This window comes from Peromyscus eremicus, unplaced genomic scaffold, assembly GCF_949786415.1.
Source record: "Peromyscus eremicus unplaced genomic scaffold, PerEre_H2_v1 PerEre#2#unplaced_80, whole genome shotgun sequence".
NCBI lineage: Eukaryota > Metazoa > Chordata > Mammalia > Rodentia > Cricetidae > Peromyscus > Peromyscus eremicus.
Window position 1 is genome coordinate 581,234 of NW_026734321.1, and position 18,968 is coordinate 600,201.

Genomic DNA, 18,968 nt, shown 5'->3' on the forward strand with positions numbered 1-18,968 from the left:
GGGGGACACAATACCACCACAGAATGTAATGTCATTTAATTAACAATTTTCTTCTTTTTTTATTACTAAGAAAGTTTCTATTCATTTTACATACCAGCTACAGACCCTCCCTCTTCCTGCCCCCTACCATTCCTCCCCAACATACCCTGCATTCCCACCTCCTCCAAGTCAATATCTCCCATGGGGAGTCAGTAGATGCTAGCCCACTCAGCTGATGCAGGTCCAAGGCCAGCCCACTACACCAAGACTGCAAAGGTGTCACACCCTAGGCACTGGGCTTCAAAAAGCCCACCCATGTACCAGGGATGGATTGCAATCCCCCTGTATGTGGGCCCCACAAATGGTTTAAGCTAAACAACTGTCTCACATATCCAGAGGGTCCAGTCCAGTCCTATGGGTGCTCCACAGTTATTGGCATTAAGTTCGTGGGTTTCCAATAGTGTCGTTGGTCATCTCTATGTGTTTTCTCATCATGATCTTAATGTCCCCTGCTGACAGAATCCTTCCTCTCTCTCATCGATTGGATTCCGAGTGATCAGCCTGGCACCCTGCCATGGATCTCTGTATCTGCTTCCATCAGCCACTTCATGAGGGTTCTATGATTACAGTTTGGGTACTGAGTCATCTGATCACTGGAATAGGCCAGATCAGGCACCCTCTTCATTGTTGCTAGTAGTCTAAGGTGGGGTCATCCTTATGGGTACCTGAGAACTTTCCTAGCACCCTGTTTTTTCCTATTCCCATGATGTCTTTATCATGGTATCTCTTTACTTGCACTCCCACTCTGTCCCTTTCCAGCTCAAACCTCTTCTTTCCCTATATGCTCATCTCCCATTCTTTGCCCTGCACCAATGACCTTTACTCCCAGTTTGATCATGTAGAGCTCATCTATTTTTCCTTTTTTGGGCTATCTGTGTGTCCCTCTTATGGTCGTCCTTGTTAGCTAGCCTCCCTGGAACTATGGGTTGCACTCTGGTTATCCTTTGCTTTACATCTAGTATCCACTTATGAGTAAGTGCATACCATGTTTGTCCTTCTAAGTCTGGGTTACCTCACTCAGGATGATAGTTGCTAGTTCCATCCATTTGCCAGCTAATTTCACAATATCCTTGTTTTTTTTTAACTACTGAGTAGTTCTCCATTGTGTATATGTGCCATATTTTCTTCAGTTGAGAGTCATCTAGGTTGTTTCTAGGTTCTGGCTATTATAAATAACACTGTTATGAGCATAGTTGAGCATTTGTCCTTGTGGCAAGATTGAGCATTCCTTGGTTATATTCCCAAGAGTGGTATAGCTGGGTCCTGAGGTTTTTGACTGCCAATTTTCTTAGAAACAATTTATGGAAATAAATTCTAAATGAAAAGAGAGGCTAAAGACATGGCTCAGTAATTAAGAGCACTAGCTGTCATTACAGAGAACTCAGGTTTCATTTCTAGAACCCACATGGTAGCTAACAATTTGTTGTAACTCTAGTCCCAGGCATCTGCTGCCTTCTTCTGACCTCTCTAAGTAGTGTGCACTGACACATGAATGGACAACACTCATAAAATTTCATTTTTTTAAAAGTTACAAAAAGTGAACAATGGAATTTTCTACCAGGATGTCACAGCCCTGAGACAGGCAGCAGCCAGGGCTAGTTAAATGACTTTCCTAAGGTCTTGCAAGGAAGGAGCTGCGGCCTTCCATTGATCCAGCCTGCTCAGAGGCAAAAGCAGCTTCATTCTGAGGTTAATATAGTTCATCATAACCATTCATCTAAGAGCAGAGTATACAGTGCTGTTAGGTGTCTTTTTCTTGAAGTTTCCTTTATTTGTGTTCTCTATCTTTTCTATTGGTGAGAATAGCATTGGTACAGTTATCTTCTAGATCGAACATCAAGATTGACAGGTTGTATGAACTTCGAAGCAATATTTATTTTACTGTGTGATTTATTGATTTTCAGCATGCCAGAGACAATTTTTTTCCAATCATTTTTATAATTTACATACATTTCTGCAGGACATTAGAGTAAGAATACCCCTAAATGTCTTTGCTTTTACATTGTTATCATGTTCAGAAGTGGATTTGTTTACTTGCCTACTTAGGAATAGGGAGAATTCTACATGAATATTTCCAGCCTTCCTAAGTAAAATCCAAATACTTCCTTTGTTTATGAAAAACATACTTTCCCTGCCTCCTGCAGGTAAGGACTTTTCTCATTTCTTCTTTCTTGGCTGTTGTGAGGGCTATTCTTGGTAGTCACACCTACTCCTTGTGAAATTAACTAAAACCCTAAGAGTTGGGTATACCTGTGATGGAATATTTGAATGTTTTGAAAAAAGAACGATTTTTCTTCTGGATCATTTGAGGTGAAATCCACCTTCAGCTGCTTGGTGTCTATGTACACTTTAACCAAAGCACTCAAGAGGTAGAAACAATTGGATTTACCCAAGTTTGAGGCTGGCCTGGCCTACAGAAGGAGTTCCCAGGCTACACAGATCAACCCTGTCTCAAAAACACCAGAAAAAGTAAAAATCAAATGAAGTTTAAGATCCACCTTTAATCTGGATTGCATCTCTGCGGCAGCCTGCATATATGAAGCATGTTGAAGGAGGAAGCTCTCTCTCTTTGCTTTTTTGCCCTAGCACTGGCTACCAAGTAAATTACTTTCCCAGCATTAGATCCTTCTTCCTTGGTATTTTGCTGTATACTGAAGACCAGCTGAGACATGCAGCCTCATGGAATGAACAACTACTGGCTTCTTCAAGTTTCCATTGGTAGGCAGCCATTGTTGGACTACTTGGACCACAGCTTGAAAGACATTCTAAGAAATCAACTTTCTACATACATGGAGAGATTCAATAATACAGATTTTTTTTCATCTCCCCACTGAGGAAGATGGGCTGTCTAACAATGGTGAACATAAAGGCATTCTTCCTAGCTCCATTATTCTCTAAGTATTCAACTTTGCATGAAGACTACTCTTTAATATTATATAATTTGCAAACACTTTGCCCTGAATTTCAGGAATAAAACTCCTAAGCAATAGAGCCATGATCCAGCTTTCTGATGGTGAAAGACCTTTTTATCCTTTTAGTGATCTAGTCCCTGCTTTTTTCCTGGTTGTCTGAAGTCCCTGTAACAAGCAGGTAAAAAGTACATTGACTTCACCTAACCTCCCTGTGAAGCCACCTAAAAAACATTTCTTTTGTCTCTTAAATCTCTTTTAGTTGTTAATATTCTGGGTATTCTTTCACCTGTGTGACAGGGAATCTCCACCCCACATAGTATATTGGGTTGTACAAGCTAGTTAGCCACATTGTGTCCAGGAGGAAGAAGGGGAGTGCTTATTGAGAGCAGGAAGATGACATTGTCTGCTACTAGAGCCAGGGGCAAGTGCTATTGAATTGCAAATCTTTGCTGGTTCAGACAAGTTCTTGGTCTATGATGGAAAGCAGGATCAGGAATCATTGTGCTGTGTCTTTAAGCCCAGTGTAACTCTATGGGAGCTGCTCCTGTCACTCAGGCCTCACTAGCCAATCAGGCACTCCAGGCAGCCTGCCAATCAGAAGTTCTACAGGGTCTTTCTGGCCTCCTGACTCAGAATTGGCTAAGACAAAAATCTGTCCCTGTCCTTTTGTGTGCTATGCTGTGAGTGTTGCTGCTGTTGTTGCTGTGAGCTGAGCAAAGAGCATGGCGGAGCTGGAAAACTACAATATGGTGAGTGTGGGGCTGCTGTCCCCAGACTGGGAGGAGTGCTCAGTTGAGTCATGAGAGTCAGTGTGTTGTGTTCTCCCCTTGCTGGGTGGGAGGAAGTGGTCAGATGTAGAGTTCTGCTTGTTCTTTCCTTGTCCTGCATTGTCCAGCATGGTCCTGCTCATCCTGCATGCTCCAGTATGTGGTCCTGCATAATCTCGGCAATTGTTGGGGCCTGCTGGCAGCCTCTGAATAACTTCACTCTGTTGGCTGCACCTGTGCAGACATTGGGAGCAGGACTGTGCTTTGAAATGTCCTTGTTGACATCACTGTGAAATGCCAGCACCATGTGTGTGTTGTTTCTATGGAACACAGATTTCCCAACTTAAAGAGGCCTGGTCCCTCTCTTATCTTCCAGAAGTTCTACAATTTCAACATTTAACATTTAGATTTAAAATCTAACTGGAATTAATTTTAGGAGTTTGTAAACAGTATTTCCTCTGTAAAGTTGCACTCCAATGCTAAACTGTGATTTAGAACAGTAGAATTGATGGTAATAGAATTAATGGTACATGGTCTTTCCAGTTCTAGGAGACATTAGTTCACAAAGTAGAATTTAGGTAAGAGAAGGCTGCATCTAAAATACCCCAAAGATTAGCAGTATGCTAACCATTCTGGTTGGAAATTACTATGATAAGATGTAAAATTACTATGATAAGATGTAAAAGTTTGTTCCCCAGGATTAACATTCCGTTACAATTGAGACAACCTTGATTTACAACCAGTAGAAAGGCCCATCCTTCCACTATAATCCTGGCCTCTAACATGCTGCTCAAGAGACCGTTACAGGGTCACAACTAACATTAATTCCTGGTATGCCATGGATTTTTATTAATTCTTTTTTTTTTTTTTTTTTTTTTCGAGACAGGGTTTCTCTGTGTAGCTTTGTGCCTTTCCTGGAACTCACTTTGGAGACCAGGCTGACCTTGAACTCACAGAGATCTGCCTGCTTCTCCCTCCAAAGTGCTGGAATTAAAGGTGTGCGCCACCACGCCCGGCGGTTTATTAATTCTTGAACAGGAAGTTTCCAGTCTTTTTGAAAAGCAGTTTTAAGTCAAGGCCTCCTAAATTGGTTGAGGTGGACTTGAACCCTGTCTGTATTCCCACAAAGAATTTCCTTTATTTTCCCCAACTAATCACCCTAAATTCTGTATTACATGTCTGCACCTCAAAGAGTTCTAAAATTACCAGTTTGTGCCACATAGTGGACTGTCCATTGCACAACAGGGAAAGGAAATGTGTATGGAAAATGGCTTCTTCCTTCAGACCACATGAGGAGGAAGAGTGGAATTGACATGCAGACAGGGCTGGGGCCTGCAGACAGGGGCACAGGCCACTGTGTACACTGCAGGGTGCATTAGACTAGGCTATAGCTTGATCACAGACTGAAGTTGAGTGCAGTGAGCTGCAGGGGTCTCCATTACAAAGAAAGGCTGATGGGGCAGGGTGAGTGACTTTCTCTGTCATTTCCCTGCATGTATTGATTTCTCCCACGTGAATGAAGACTGTCACTATTGGGTGATGTACAGTTTATGGAGGATAGCTTGAACTACTAAGTATTCAGTTTCCAAATATGCGAACTCTTCTATGGAGATATGTGCAATCTTTATTGATACAGTGAAGTCAGCTGAGAGATTTGAGATACAGTCCACTGGCTATAACTCCAAATGTTAGCTTATGACATTCAGTTGCTATCATTTTATGTGGGACAAAGTCATACAGTCTCTTATTAATGGTATTCACTCTACCATGGAGGTGCCTACTCTTATTTAAAGTCAGTATAGCTACATGTGCTGTCAATTATTTTTGTCACTTTAAAACATCAATTATTGGTATCATTTTTAATATTCATTTTCTTTTAATGCATTATTGATAGTTTTTTTTCTATATTTCCCAGTTTAAGAATTTTATTCCATTTTTTCTTAACTGGTGTTTGTTTATGTATTTATTTATGTCAGTTTGTAACAGTGCTTCTCAATCTTAGAGGTCATAGCTCCCTTTGGGAGCTCAAATAAACCTATCACAGGATAGGCCTAAGACTTTCAGAAAGTGCAGATATTTATATTAAAATTCTAACAGGAACAAAAATATAGTTATGAAATAGGAGTGAAAATAATTTTTTAGTTGGGGTGTCACCACATCATGAGAAACTGTATTAAAGAGTCACAGCATTAGGAAGGTTGTGAATGTTCAGGTCAATATCTCTTGTAACCCAGGCTTGCCTTCATTATATAATTGAGAAGTGCTTTGAACACCTAATCCTGCTTCTGCTTTCCAGTGCTGGAAAGATAGTCCTGCAACTCCTTCCAGGCTGTGCCTTGATTGGTCTGTGGGAAAGAAAAATAGACCAGTGAATAAGTATCCTCCAAGTTCTCTAGATTTTATTGTGAATTTACAAATGAAGTGGAAGTTGTGTAAGAATTGAGTTCACTGACCAACTATAAAGCAGGAATCGTCACAGCAGAAAGAGGGATGAGGAAGAAAGAGGGTAAAAACTATCCTGCTGTGGTATTAGTTGATGTTAGCAATGCGTAGTGAGATAATCAATGTTACAAGATCAATAAATGTTCTCACTGGCCATTTCTTGGGTCCACAGACCAGGCAATCAAGAATCTGGATAAAGAACTGAAATTTCATGAAACCAAATTAGAGTAGTTACATCATTTGAACCTAAACAGTAGAAGTGGATAGAAAACGTGACTGTGTTTTCCAGGTTTAAGATGTATACCTGAAGAAAAATGGTGTGAGCATTACTTGGTGTCCTCTAATACAAATGCCTCGTCTCTGGAGCACATAGCCATAAAGCCTGTTTGAACTTTTTAACAAAACTATTTGGGATTATATTTACATTATGATCACTATGTCTTTCCTGCTTTCATACCCTCCCATAGACCCTTCATTGTGTTTTAATCTATGACTTCTTTTTGTTTAACAACAGTTACTGTTTGAATGTGACCTGGATTTGGTTGCAGGTTTTCCCAGTTTTGAAGCAACAGTTTGGTTGCACTGGACTTTGTGTATGTAACAAACTGTGCACCAATATGAGCATGTGCCTTGGAAGAAAAATGGGAAGTGCTCTAGAGATTAGAGAATTTTACTAAACTACCTAATCTTCTGGTTTGTGACCTATCCAATCATAGTGTGGAAGGACCCACCTGGGAGGGTTATTTCTCTCTGAGTCCTTTGAACTGTGCTCACCCAGTAGGGAAGCTGCTAATATCCTGAAGTCCAGCCAGGTGGTCTTACCTGATGAGGGATTCTGGGGAGTGTTAGCAATCAGGAGCACCAGCAGGAGGTAGCTTACAGGTTCTTTCCAGGATTCTCCTCTTGTTCTGCTTTAGCTAGCTGTAAGGAAGTCCAAAAGCCATGCCATGGTGGGTATAGCATGTTCAGAGAAGGTCTGTTGAGCTGTCTTTTCGGCTGGGACTAGGATGAACCATGATCCAGACTGTGGTTTTGTTGGTCCATGTGGTGACCTGGGCACTAGTCCTTGTCCTCTGAGCCTTCATGTGTATGTATTTCCTGGGAATGTGGAGACTCTGCAGCCCTGGAATGGGAAGATAGGATGCTTATAACATCACTGTTCAGTGTACACCCATGGCCCAGTTTTTAGTGTGTGATGTGTATCGATAACGCCCACGCTAGCACCACTTGTTCACCATGTCTGTGCAAGGGGCTGTGGATTGAAAAACAGACACAAGAGACAGCAAGTCATTCGCCTCAGCAGAATGCCAAATGCTATTTATGGAAGGAGGAAAGAAACCTTAAATACAGGTTTACAGCACAATGGGAGACCCGCAGAGAGCAGAAGTTCACTACTGATGTTTACAATCTTGCATCTAAGCTGTTCATGCCCAATATTCAGGTTACACAAACAAGGAACTTCCCTTAAGCATTCAGGAGCATGGAAACCTGCAGGGAATTAGCATAGGGAGGACATCAAAGTCAAGGTAAGCAAGCAAGGCAACAGCTACTCGAACCTGGGGACAGGGCCCTACAGTGGTGGGAAGACAGATAAAAAATGAAGGTCTGGTGTCTAGGCATGCTGTATATTGCACTCCACCTCAGGTTTTATAAATATTGTGTTATAAATATTACAAATAGTTTAGAAACTGGTAAAAATGTGGTGATATAGATTGTGTTTCAGCAATATATGATTAAAATGCCTCTCACTTTGCTACAACCAACAACAATGGTATGATTTGGTGAAGTTTATTTCCAGGGGACAAAGGCAGTTTCTGATCTGCAGAAATTTCTCAGGTGTGCATTGTGTTGTATGGGTGGATAAGGCAGAAACCACATCTTATGCCACAATTCATGTGACAGGAAGCATTCATAACTAACAAGTTTTTGTGTCATGATTTGAGATCTGGTTGGTGTCCTAAATGAAAGCCTGCTACATACCCCCACTCACTCTGTCTCAAAGTGGTTTTCTCTTTAGATATTACTATTGCATGTATATTTATATGTATATGAACATAAATAAATATGAGCTGCTGAGTCCATTTTTCATTTTTTCTATTTATATGATTTCAGTGCAGTCCACTTCGTTTTGGATAACCAACTAGAAGGCACATCCCTGGGAAATACAATTCTGCCTCTCAATAGTCATTAGTTTCCAGTAGTTCTTGGTATAGGGAGAGGGTTCATTAGATCCCTTCAAACCTTCTATGTTACTATGTCTACTGGCCATGTTTTCTCTTCCACATGAGATCTTCTTACAGGAGTCAGGGTCTGTCTACTTTGTCAGCTATGCCTTTGGGTTCCCAGCTCCTGTATGAATGCAGCTATTGAGAAGGTCTCCTCTTCCAGAACCCTGTGGTTGTAGTGGATGAGCTGCCCTGCAGTCTCCTCTGGCCTTGATCTTAGAGCAGCTCTCCAGTTTAGCTGCCAAGCCCTCCTCATTTTGCAACTTACCAAAAAAGGGATGTCACCACAGGATTCCCATATCCTCTGAGTCAGGCTAAAAATAATGTCTGGAAGGTTATTTGCAGGGGAGGAGGAATGTCTGTGAGCATGTTCTGTGGGTGTGTCTGTGAGGGACTGGCCTGGGGGATGCATATGGATATTGCAGTGAGAAGAGGGCAGGAGGAATTTCTGTTGAGATTGTCTCAGGGATAAGATATGTTTAGTAGGTGATTTGTGGGCTTAGCCCAGGGAAGTAGGAATGCAGGGCTGCAAAAGTTCACAGGCCTTGTGCTCCAACACTGCTCTTCTCTTGCCTATCTCAAATATCTCTGGAGCTGAAGGAGGTGTTCATGGAGTGTCACCTGGCCTGATCATTTGTAGCCCTGGAACTAGTCCCTGGAAACCCCTGGACCTGGATCTAGCTGGACAAGGAGTCAACCAAGGCTGATGATAAAACCCAGAGATGTGAAGTTCCCAATTGTGCTGTTGTAGTTGCTAGGAGTAGCTGGGTGCTGGCAACAATGCAAGAACAGCTTGTCATGGTCATAGAGGTGAGAACCTGATGCAGGAAAAGTGAGACAGAAATCCACCTACCTTTTTAAAGGATTTTCCTTCCACCAGGTTGTCTTCTGATTCTTTAGTGTATAAGCCAATCTCCAGACACTTGTTTGAGTCCATATGCCTTCCAAATACTTCTTGGTTGACCAGCTGCCATACTTAGCTTTCCAGGAGCCCCCATTGCCTCTGAGACTTCAGATATTGCTACATTCTTGGATGTTCCTGAAAAAGCATGGGAGATCCTCGTAGGTGAGCTCCTTGGTAAAACTAGAATTGTTATAAGGCAAATAATTTCATTTCTGTTTTGAGGCATTTGCTGTTTTGTATTTAAAACTCTTGCTATGTTGGCTATTATGAGAATATGGAGCTTGTTGATATTATAAATTATTGCTGTTTTTATAGATTGTGGTTTTGGTCTGTTGGAAAAAGTTGTGGTAATTACATTAAGAATGGCAAAACCTGCCAAACAACTGACAACAAAGGCTGGAGAAGAACTGGGGAAAAGAGTAATGTCATGAGCAAGAAAGATATGTGTAGTTAGGGTGACAAAAATTATATTTTATGATGCTGATTGTCATCACACAAAGTTCACACTCCTAATTTCTAACTAAGGTCCTAAGACTCCTTCCTCAAGGCTGCTCACCTGTTCTAAGTATGTTTGCCGAAGTTCAGATCTAGTGTCTAACAGACATCTGTTTTGATGGTTGGTATTCTGGGGGAGACTTTTCACACGTAGGGTATATCACGGTGGTGTCTCTCGAGATGTATAGACCAGAGCATTGCTCTTGATTTCTGCTTATATACTGTCAAGTGTGTGTAATGGGGATCTGGGCCTGTGTCTGCTTGTAATTAATGAGTGATGTCACTGGGTTCTACTTATCAGGTACAGCTTTGGGTGTAGTGAAGTTATTGACTAAGCTATTTTTAATTGTCTAAAAGATCTTTCTTACGATGCTCATTCCAATTAGGCTTCTGATTCACATATACATTTGACCCTGAATAACAAATAATATACCAGGATTCCTTGGAATTAATAATGGTATAGCTCTTCATTATGTACCTAAAATTGGGAAAAATAAAAGTTTAACATATAAAAGTTATTGGCAGGAAAGTTATTAAAACAGTCATCTCAAAAACATAATTGATGTTGAAGAAGTACACAACTAGACTCCCTGTTCACTTCGATGACAAGGAGCAACCTTGTCATTATTTCCACATTGGGTTTAATGTAAGCTGAATATTTCACTGAATCTATCATAAGACATTAGGTGGCCCTACTAAAAATTTCACAGTCTAATAAATTATGGTATAGAAACAAACTTATACTTTTATTCTTTCTCAACAGAATGGGTTCATTGTTTTCTCACACAGGACATATCATACTTCTTTGTGAACATTAATACTTAGTACCTGTTGTAGTCTGGATGGAATTTTCCCCCGTAAAGTCATAGGGATTGGCACTATTAGAAGGTGTGGCTTTGTTGAAGGGAGTGTGTCACTGTGGAGGTGGGATTTTTGGTCTCATGTATGTTTAAACCATGTCCAGTGTCCCAGATTAATTGTAGATCATGGTGTAAATGCCTAGCACCTTCTCCAGCACCATGTCTGCCTATACGCTGCAATGTTCACCATGATGATAATGGACTAAACCTCTGAAAATGTAAGCCACCCAAATTAAATATTTTTCCTTTTTAAGAGTTACCATGTTCATGGTGTCTCTTCGCCACAATAGAAACCTTAACTTAGGCAGTACACGATTCATTACTCTTTAGAGAGGAAATACTATGAGAAACACTGTAATTTTAGTTTTGATAGAATCATGTTATCTATAGGCATTAGTTTCTCTTCATGTTTTATTAATATAAATTCTAGTAATCTACTACAATTATTTTTTATTTCATGTAACAAAGAACCACAGGTATATAACTCAAAAGTGTTGATAGTACAATAAATAACAGTAAAATTGTTTATCAACAATCTTCTTTTATTTTGATTCCAGTAAAATTAAAAATAGATTGATATTCCAAAAATTTCAATACAATAGTTGGAAAATTTTCAACTATTTTAGAAAAATATTCTTAAAAATTCATTGGGTTACTGGTAGCTGGAATGTTTACTTTTATAGGTATTGTTTGAGTTTCCACAGTTAGAGCCTTAGCATTAAAACAAAATCCATAAATAGCTCAATTTACAAATAAATTAGTTAAAATGTTTCTAAATTAGAAGAAGTTTAAGGAAACATGGATATTAATTCGTGTATGGATTGGATAGAGGGGAAACAACCTAGGAACGTAAACAGTATAAATTTTCTCCCACTTCCAAATCTACTGAAGTTTAAGGGAATATAAAGACCATTGTTTGAAAGGTCCCTCTTGTTCAGAAAAATGTCATGCTTTGAATAATGAGCCAATGGTATAGAATGAAATGTTTTCTGGGATTTGTTTTAAAATATTCAATATATATTATCCATTAAACTATACAGTGTGAGGATTATGCTAGTTGGACCTTTCTAATGAGATCTTATCTCAAACAACAAAGCAAAGTATATTTAACTATGTGTGTGTGTGTGTGTGTATGTGTGTGTGTGTGTGTGTGTGTGTGTGTGTGTGTATCTGTTCTGTGTGTTTTTGAGGAATGTCTTACTATCATATTCCTTTGAAAAACCAAACTGGTTTGAATTTAAGGAGAACTTCTTGGCTCTGCTAACATACTAAGCTATATTTATTTCTGAGAATGATTTGACAGGGACCAGTGGCTGACACTTGAAATGATTTTAAGAGATATTGTCCTGAACCATGAGACCTCTGCTGAGGTTAAGCTGGGACACTTTAGTGCATTTTGGAAAAGGATTTCAGAATGAGACAATACAAATCAGAGTTGGAATTTTACTTTGAGACAGGATTTATCCATGTATCTCTAGCTTTCCTTGAACTTAGAATTTAGGTAAGTTTGGTCCCAAACTCCCTTATCTTTTCCTGCCTCTGCTGCCCAAGTATTGGAATAAAAGTTGTGTGCTACATCATCTAATTAAAACTCTATTATTTATTTGCTTATAACTGTTTGTATCTATGTCCTCATTTATGTGTGGAAAGGCATGCATGTGTGTTGTGGTTTAGGTATACTAGTCAGAGAACATTTTGGGTGTTGGTCCTTTCCCTTCAGCATGTTTGAGACAGGGTCCCTAGTTTACTATCACATGTAAATAAACTTGCAAGATTTCTTCTGTCTGCCTTTTATGGTGCCTTAAAATTACTGGATTAAAAGCATGCATTGTGGCAACAGTTTTTATAAGACAGAAGTAAAGGGATAGGTACAAGGTGAGTACTTTATTTGTTAAACCTTTTTCACAACCTTGAAGTTTATTAAGTAGTGATTTTTTAGTACATCTGTTTTGAAACACAGTCTCCCATTCTAATCCTGTCTCGCCTTGAACTCACTAAGTTGTAGATTGGGTAGAACTGGAACTTGAAGAGAGCCACCAGTTTCTGCCTTAAGTGATGAAACATGCATAAAAAGATTTTTATTATAAATTTTATACAGATATTGGTAGGAAGAGGGACTTTTGGAAAGTGTCATCTTGTGATAAGAGCTGTTCTTAAGAATTAATACAGAGCCTTGTTACAGTTTTGGTGACTCTGTAAGTTCCATTTCAGTGAGTTCTTAGGGAGCTCCTCTCTCTTTGTTTGTGTGTCTCTCTTTTCTCTGTCTCTTTGTGTCTTTGTCTTTCTGTCTCTCTTCCTGTCTCCTTTTCTTTGATACCACAAGAGTAGAAGTAGCAAGCCAAAGACATGACAGAAACATGTCATGGATAGAGCTATGTAAGCCCTTTGGGAAAAAAGCTCACCTGTCTGAAACAGAGCTACAGGATTTGTTGTCTTCCCTCACTGTGTCCACATTTCAATATTTCGTTTTTTATCTTTATTTTTCTTCTGTCATACAATACATATCAACTACAATTTCCCCTCCTTCCACTCCTCCAAGTCCTCTTCATTGCTCCTCTCTTCACCAGATCCACTCCTCCTCCATTTCCCTTCAGAGTAGAGCAGCTGTCCCAGGGTTTTCAACCAACCCCTCCATAACAAGTGACAACAAGACTAGGCGGGAACCTTCCTATCAAGGCTGGACAAAGCAAGCTAATAGGAGATAAAGGATTCAAGAGCAGGCAAAAGAATCAGAGACACACCTCCATTTCCACTGTTAGGAGTTACTCAAAAACACCAAGCTATAAATGATAACAAATATGCAGAGAAACTGGTGTGGACACATGCAGGCCATGATTGCTGTTTCAGTCTTTGTGAGCCGCTATGAGCCTGCTCAGTAGATTCTCTGGGTTGAGTTCTCTTCTGTCTTTTTAGGTAGAAAAAAATTTTTTTTTCAAAATCCATTCTGGGCTTTTGAGCTGAGCTTTTCCTCCTTCTACTGCTATTAGTCTTAGGTTTGGTCTTTTAATAATGTTCCATATTTCCTGGATCTTATGTTTCAGGAAATCTTTAGATTTAACGTTTTCTTTCATTGATATATCCATCTCTTCTATCATATCTTCAAAGCCTGAATTCCTCTATTCCTTGTCTTGTGTTCTTTTGGTGAAGCTTGCCTCTGAAGGTATTATTTGAATATCTAGATTTTCATTTCTAGAATTCCTTCAGTTTGCATTTTTTAAATGTTTCTATTTCCATTATCAGGTCTTGAAATGCTTCATTCGCTTCCATTAGGTGTTTGTTTGCCTTTGGCTTTCTTAAAAGGATTTGTTAATTTTTTCTAATATTACATTTATCCCTTCTCTGCTTTCTTTAAAGGGATTCATTCAGTTCCTCTTTAAGAACTCCTATCATCTTTACAAAGTTTGTCTTCATTGTCTTTCAAACATGATGAAATTTTTTTTTATTTTTATTTTGCAATACAATTCAGTTCTACATATCAGCCACAGATTCCCTTTTTCTCCCCACTCCTGCCCCCCTCACCTTCCCCCCAGCCCGCCCCCCATTCCAATCTCCTCCAGGGCAAAGCCTTCCCCACAGACTGAGATCAACCTGGTAGACTCAGTCCAGGTAGGTCCAGTCCCCTCCTCCCAGGCCGAGCCAAGGGACCCTGCATAGGCCCCAGGTTTCAAACAGCCAACTCATGCAATGAGCACAGGACCCGGTGCCACTGCCTGGATGCCTCCCAAACAGATCAGGCCAATCAACTGTCTCACCCACTCATAGGGCCTGATCCAGTTGGTGACCCCTCAGCCATTGGTTCATATTTCATGTGTTTCCGTTCGTTTGGCTATTTGTCTCTGTGCTTTATCCAACCTTGGTCTCAACAATTCTTGCTCATATAAACCCTCCTCATTCTTGCTAATTGGACTCCCAGAGATCCACCCGGGGCTTAGTCATGGATCTCTGCATCCAGATCCCTCAGTAGTTGGATGAGGTTTCTAGCACGACAAATAGGGTGTTTGGCCATCCCATCACCAGAGTAGGTCAGTTCGGACTGTCTCTCGACCATTGCCAGCAGTCTGTTGTGGGGGTATCTTTGTGGATTTCTGAGGGCCTCTCTAGCACTTTGCTTCCTCCTATTCTCATGTGGTCTTCATTTACCATGGTCTCCTATTCCTTGTTCTCCCTCTCTGTTGTTGATCCAGCTGGGATCTCCCACTCACCCAAGCTCTCTTTGCCTCGATCCTCGCCCTTTACTACCCCCACTCATGTCCAGGCTGTTCATGTAGATCTCATCCATTTCTCTGTCATTGGGTGATCCCCCGTCTTTCTTGGAGTCCTGTTTTCCAGGTAGCCTCCCTGGTGATGTGAGTAGCAGTCCAGTCATCCTTGTTCCACATCTAGTATCCTGCTATGAGTGAGTACATACCATGTTTGTCTTTCTGAGTCTGGGATACCTCACTCAGGATGATTTTTTCTAGACTCATCCATTTGTCTGCAAACCTCATGATGTCATTGTTTTTCTCTGCTGAGTAGTATTCCATTGTGTATATGTACCACATTTTGTTTATCCATTCTTCAGTTGAAGGGCATCTAGGTTGTTTCCATGTTCTGGCTATTACAGACAGTGCTGATATGAACACAGCTGAAAAAGTGCTCTTGTGGTGTGGTTGAGCATTCCTTGGGTATATGCCCAAGAGTGGTATAGCTGGATCTTGGGGGAGATGGATTCCCAATTTTCTAAGAAATCGCCATATTGATTTCCAAAGTGGTTGTACAAGCTTGCATTCCCACCAGCACTGGAAGCTTTCTTAAAAGGATTTGTTAATTTTTTTCCAATATTACATTTATCCTTTCTCTGCTTTTTTTAAAGGGATTCATTCATTTCCTGTTTAAGAACTTCTATCATCTTTATAAAGTTTGTCTTAATTGTCTTTGAAACATGATGAAATGTCCAGGACTTGCTGTAGTAGGACAGCTGGAATCTGGAAGTGACATATTGCTCCAGCTGTTTTTGATTATGTTCTTATGCTGGTGTCCATGTATCTGAATTTGAGGTGATTGTGGATCTAGGTGCTGATATCTCAGGGTTTTTTTTGGATGAGTGTTTTATTCCTTGGTTTATATTTGCTCTCTGGGCTTCCATTCTGTGTGACCTATGTTTGAACAGGGGTTTGCATCCCAAGTTGTGGGCTTGAAATCTTGCAATAGCTATAGCTTTTGTTCCAGCAATGAGTATCTACTCAAGTTTGTCGATGACAAAAGGAAAGGGAGGAGAAAGTTTGGGGATAGGGTTGAGAGGGCACTGAGAAAGTAGAGAGTTCATTGGGCAGGTGGCCTACATGACATCTGGCACATTGTATGTCCTTTGGTTAGAGAAAAAATTCAACAGAAGTTGGAGGCTACAACACAGAGATGAAGAGAGAAGTGGGATTGAGGATAGTGTTGGGGTTTATTGAAAGAAGGCGTAAGGTCCAATAGTGACCAGGTTACAGGGATTTCTGGTGGCTGGCATGGTCTCTGGTACAGCAGGGAGTCTTTATCTCAACTTGTCTACCTGTTTTTCTGGATTGTGTAGCTGCATTTGTGCAGAAGATATCCATTTGATTTGGGGTTGAGGACATGGCTTTGGGAGTGGGAGCTTCGGGTTGATGGGGGACTGTGTCTTTGGAGATGTGGGTATTGTGGAAGTTTCATGGGCTGGATGATTAAGATCAATAACCCAAGTGACAGCTAGTGCTAGAAAGGACATGGAGCAAGGGGATTCATTGTTATCACAAGTTGAAATTTGTACAGGCACTGTGGAAATCAGTATGCAATTCTTAGAAAATTGGGAGTCAATCCAACTCAAGATCCCACTCTACTTCTCTTTTGCATATACCCAATGATACTGCTCCATCTTATCACAAGAACAATTGCTCAACTAGGTTCTGGCTGTCTTGGACCTGATTGCATAGACTATTCTGGCATTCAATTCAGAGGCATATATACCTGCAGCTGACCTTGGAGTGTTGGGGTTAAAGTCATAAGAAAATACACCCAGCTCTTCCATTTTATTTTCTTCTCTGTAGTTAATTATTGTTAATGTATTTTCTCTCATGTGTGCTCTGTACTGTCCATCAATTTCCTTGTCTCTATGTTTCTTAATAGGCATTTCTCTTGTAAGGTGGTATCCTATTCAAAGGGAACAGAAATGACAGATGTTACCCTCCCATTCAGTTTCTTTCTAAAGTGACTTTCTGGTTACATTATAATATGTATGTAAGGAAATAAGTATGATGAGCACCAGAATTGTATGAATATACTGTCAAAGAAGTATATATTTATAATGTTCTCAGTATCATGCTTTCTGCTGTACATATGTATGGGATCTTTTAGAATGCAGTGACCTATTATGATGTGCATGTCAACTTCACTTGGGAAGAGTGGACTTTGCTGGATCCTTCCCAGAAGAATCTCTACAAAGAGGTGATGACTGAGACCTACAGGAACCTCACTACTATAGGTAAGACATTGTATTTTCCTTCACATTTTAAAATAAGGGGACAACTATTTCTTGGTTTTGGATGTTCCTGTGTAATTTGATTGAGAAAGAAGAGTAAGCTGAATAAATCAGGCGTGTTTCTAAGAATCACTGAAAATAGTAACATAAATTTTACAATGCTTTCAATAATATAAATTTTCTGGTACTCTATCTTAGGTTACAGTTGGGAAAATCATAATATTGAGGAACATTTCCAAAATTCTAGAAGACATATAAGGTAATTTTCTTGTGCAAGCTGATAAAAAATGCCTGTGAAGAAATTATATTGTGTCCTGGAAATTTGAAACAAAAGCAGCAGTGTAAATAAGTATGACTTAAAGTGCATAGATGATTATTAAATTCTCACAACACCATAAACCTCAATTTCATGTTTGTGACTTGCATTTGCAAGGCATTCTTTTAAGATGAAGGTCAATGAAACAATTTCTTAAAATTTATCACCATTAAAATTATAGCATCATGAGAACTATGCTGTAGAACTGTCTGTCTTTTTACTTCATAAAATTCATATTACAAAAGTTATACACAGTGAAGAGCTGATAAGTATATTGTCAAAGCTTTCTATTGAGCAAATAGTCCATGGTAAAGCTAGTGTAACTCATATACTTGTTGTGACTGTGCTGTTTAATGAGTGGGGCTGTTAGAGTAAAAAATCATGGGATGTTGTTGAGGAGAAACCTTAATCCCTATTCCACAAATCTATGAGGACCGAAAGTCAACTGAAATTCAATGTGGAAATCTTTTATTTGTTATTCTTCCTTTACTAGGTATATCATATGTCACTCTGGATACAAGCCATATGAGCATAGGGATATGGAAGTCATAATATACCTCATTCTCATAACAATGAGAAGATATGTAGCAGTCCCCACATTGAGTATACATGTTGAATTTGATTCTAGTATAAACGTAATTGATTTTTTAGCTTCATAGTTAATACATTAACAAATTCACACTACAGAGAAGCTCAATGAGTACTAGGACTGCATAAATAAAACATGGGTGTAAAAACAATGAAGAAGTCTTAAGATCTGATTCATCTTTACAATTAGACCAAATTTAAATTTAATTTATACAGATATAAAGAGTCAACAGTGTAGTGATTATGGTAAAGATTTTACATGTGCTTGCAGGCATGAAAAAAGTCAAACTGGAGAGAAGAAACCTTTCATATATACTGAATGTGGTAAAACCGCTGTACATGAGAGTCATCTTCAAAGGCATGAAAGTGCACCTATGGAAGAGAAACCCTTTAAATGTAATCAGTGTGTTAAAGCCTTTGCCCATTACAGTCATCTTCAAAGGCATAAAAGAACACATATGGGAGAGAAACTCTATGAATGTAATAAATGTGGTAAAGCCTTTGCATATCATAGTAATCTTCAAATACATAAAAGAACACATACTGGAGAGAAACCCTATGAATGCAATCAATGTGGTAAAGCCTTTGCTCGACATGGTCATCTTCAAATGCATAAAAGAACTCATACTGGAGAGAAACCCTATGAATGTAATCAGTGTGGTAAAGCCTTTGCATATATCAGTAATCTTCAAGTGCATAAAAGAACTCACACTGGAGAAAAACCCTATGAATGTAATCAGTGTGGTAAAGCCTTTGCACATCATAGTTCTCTTCAAATGCATAAAACAACACATACTGGAGAGAAACCCTATGAATGTAATCAATGTGGTAAAGCCTTTGCATGTACCAGTTATCTTCAAGTGCATAAAAGAAGACATACTGGAGAGAAACCTTTTGAATGTAATCAATGTGGTAAAGCTTTTGCATGTAACAGTTATC

General features: G+C 39.6%; 1 protein-coding gene across 1 annotated transcript; it reads left to right on the top strand.

The window, feature by feature from the left end:
• The first annotated feature begins 553 nt into the window (after window positions 1-553).
• LOC131901423 (zinc finger protein 120-like) lies at window positions 554-17,388 on the top strand. Its single transcript, XM_059252581.1, has 3 exons — window positions 554-563; window positions 17,009-17,128; window positions 17,324-17,388. Exons 1-3 carry the CDS (start codon window positions 554-556, stop codon window positions 17,386-17,388), a joined length of 195 nt encoding a protein of 64 aa, XP_059108564.1.
• The last annotated feature ends 1,580 nt before the right edge of the window (window positions 17,389-18,968 follow it).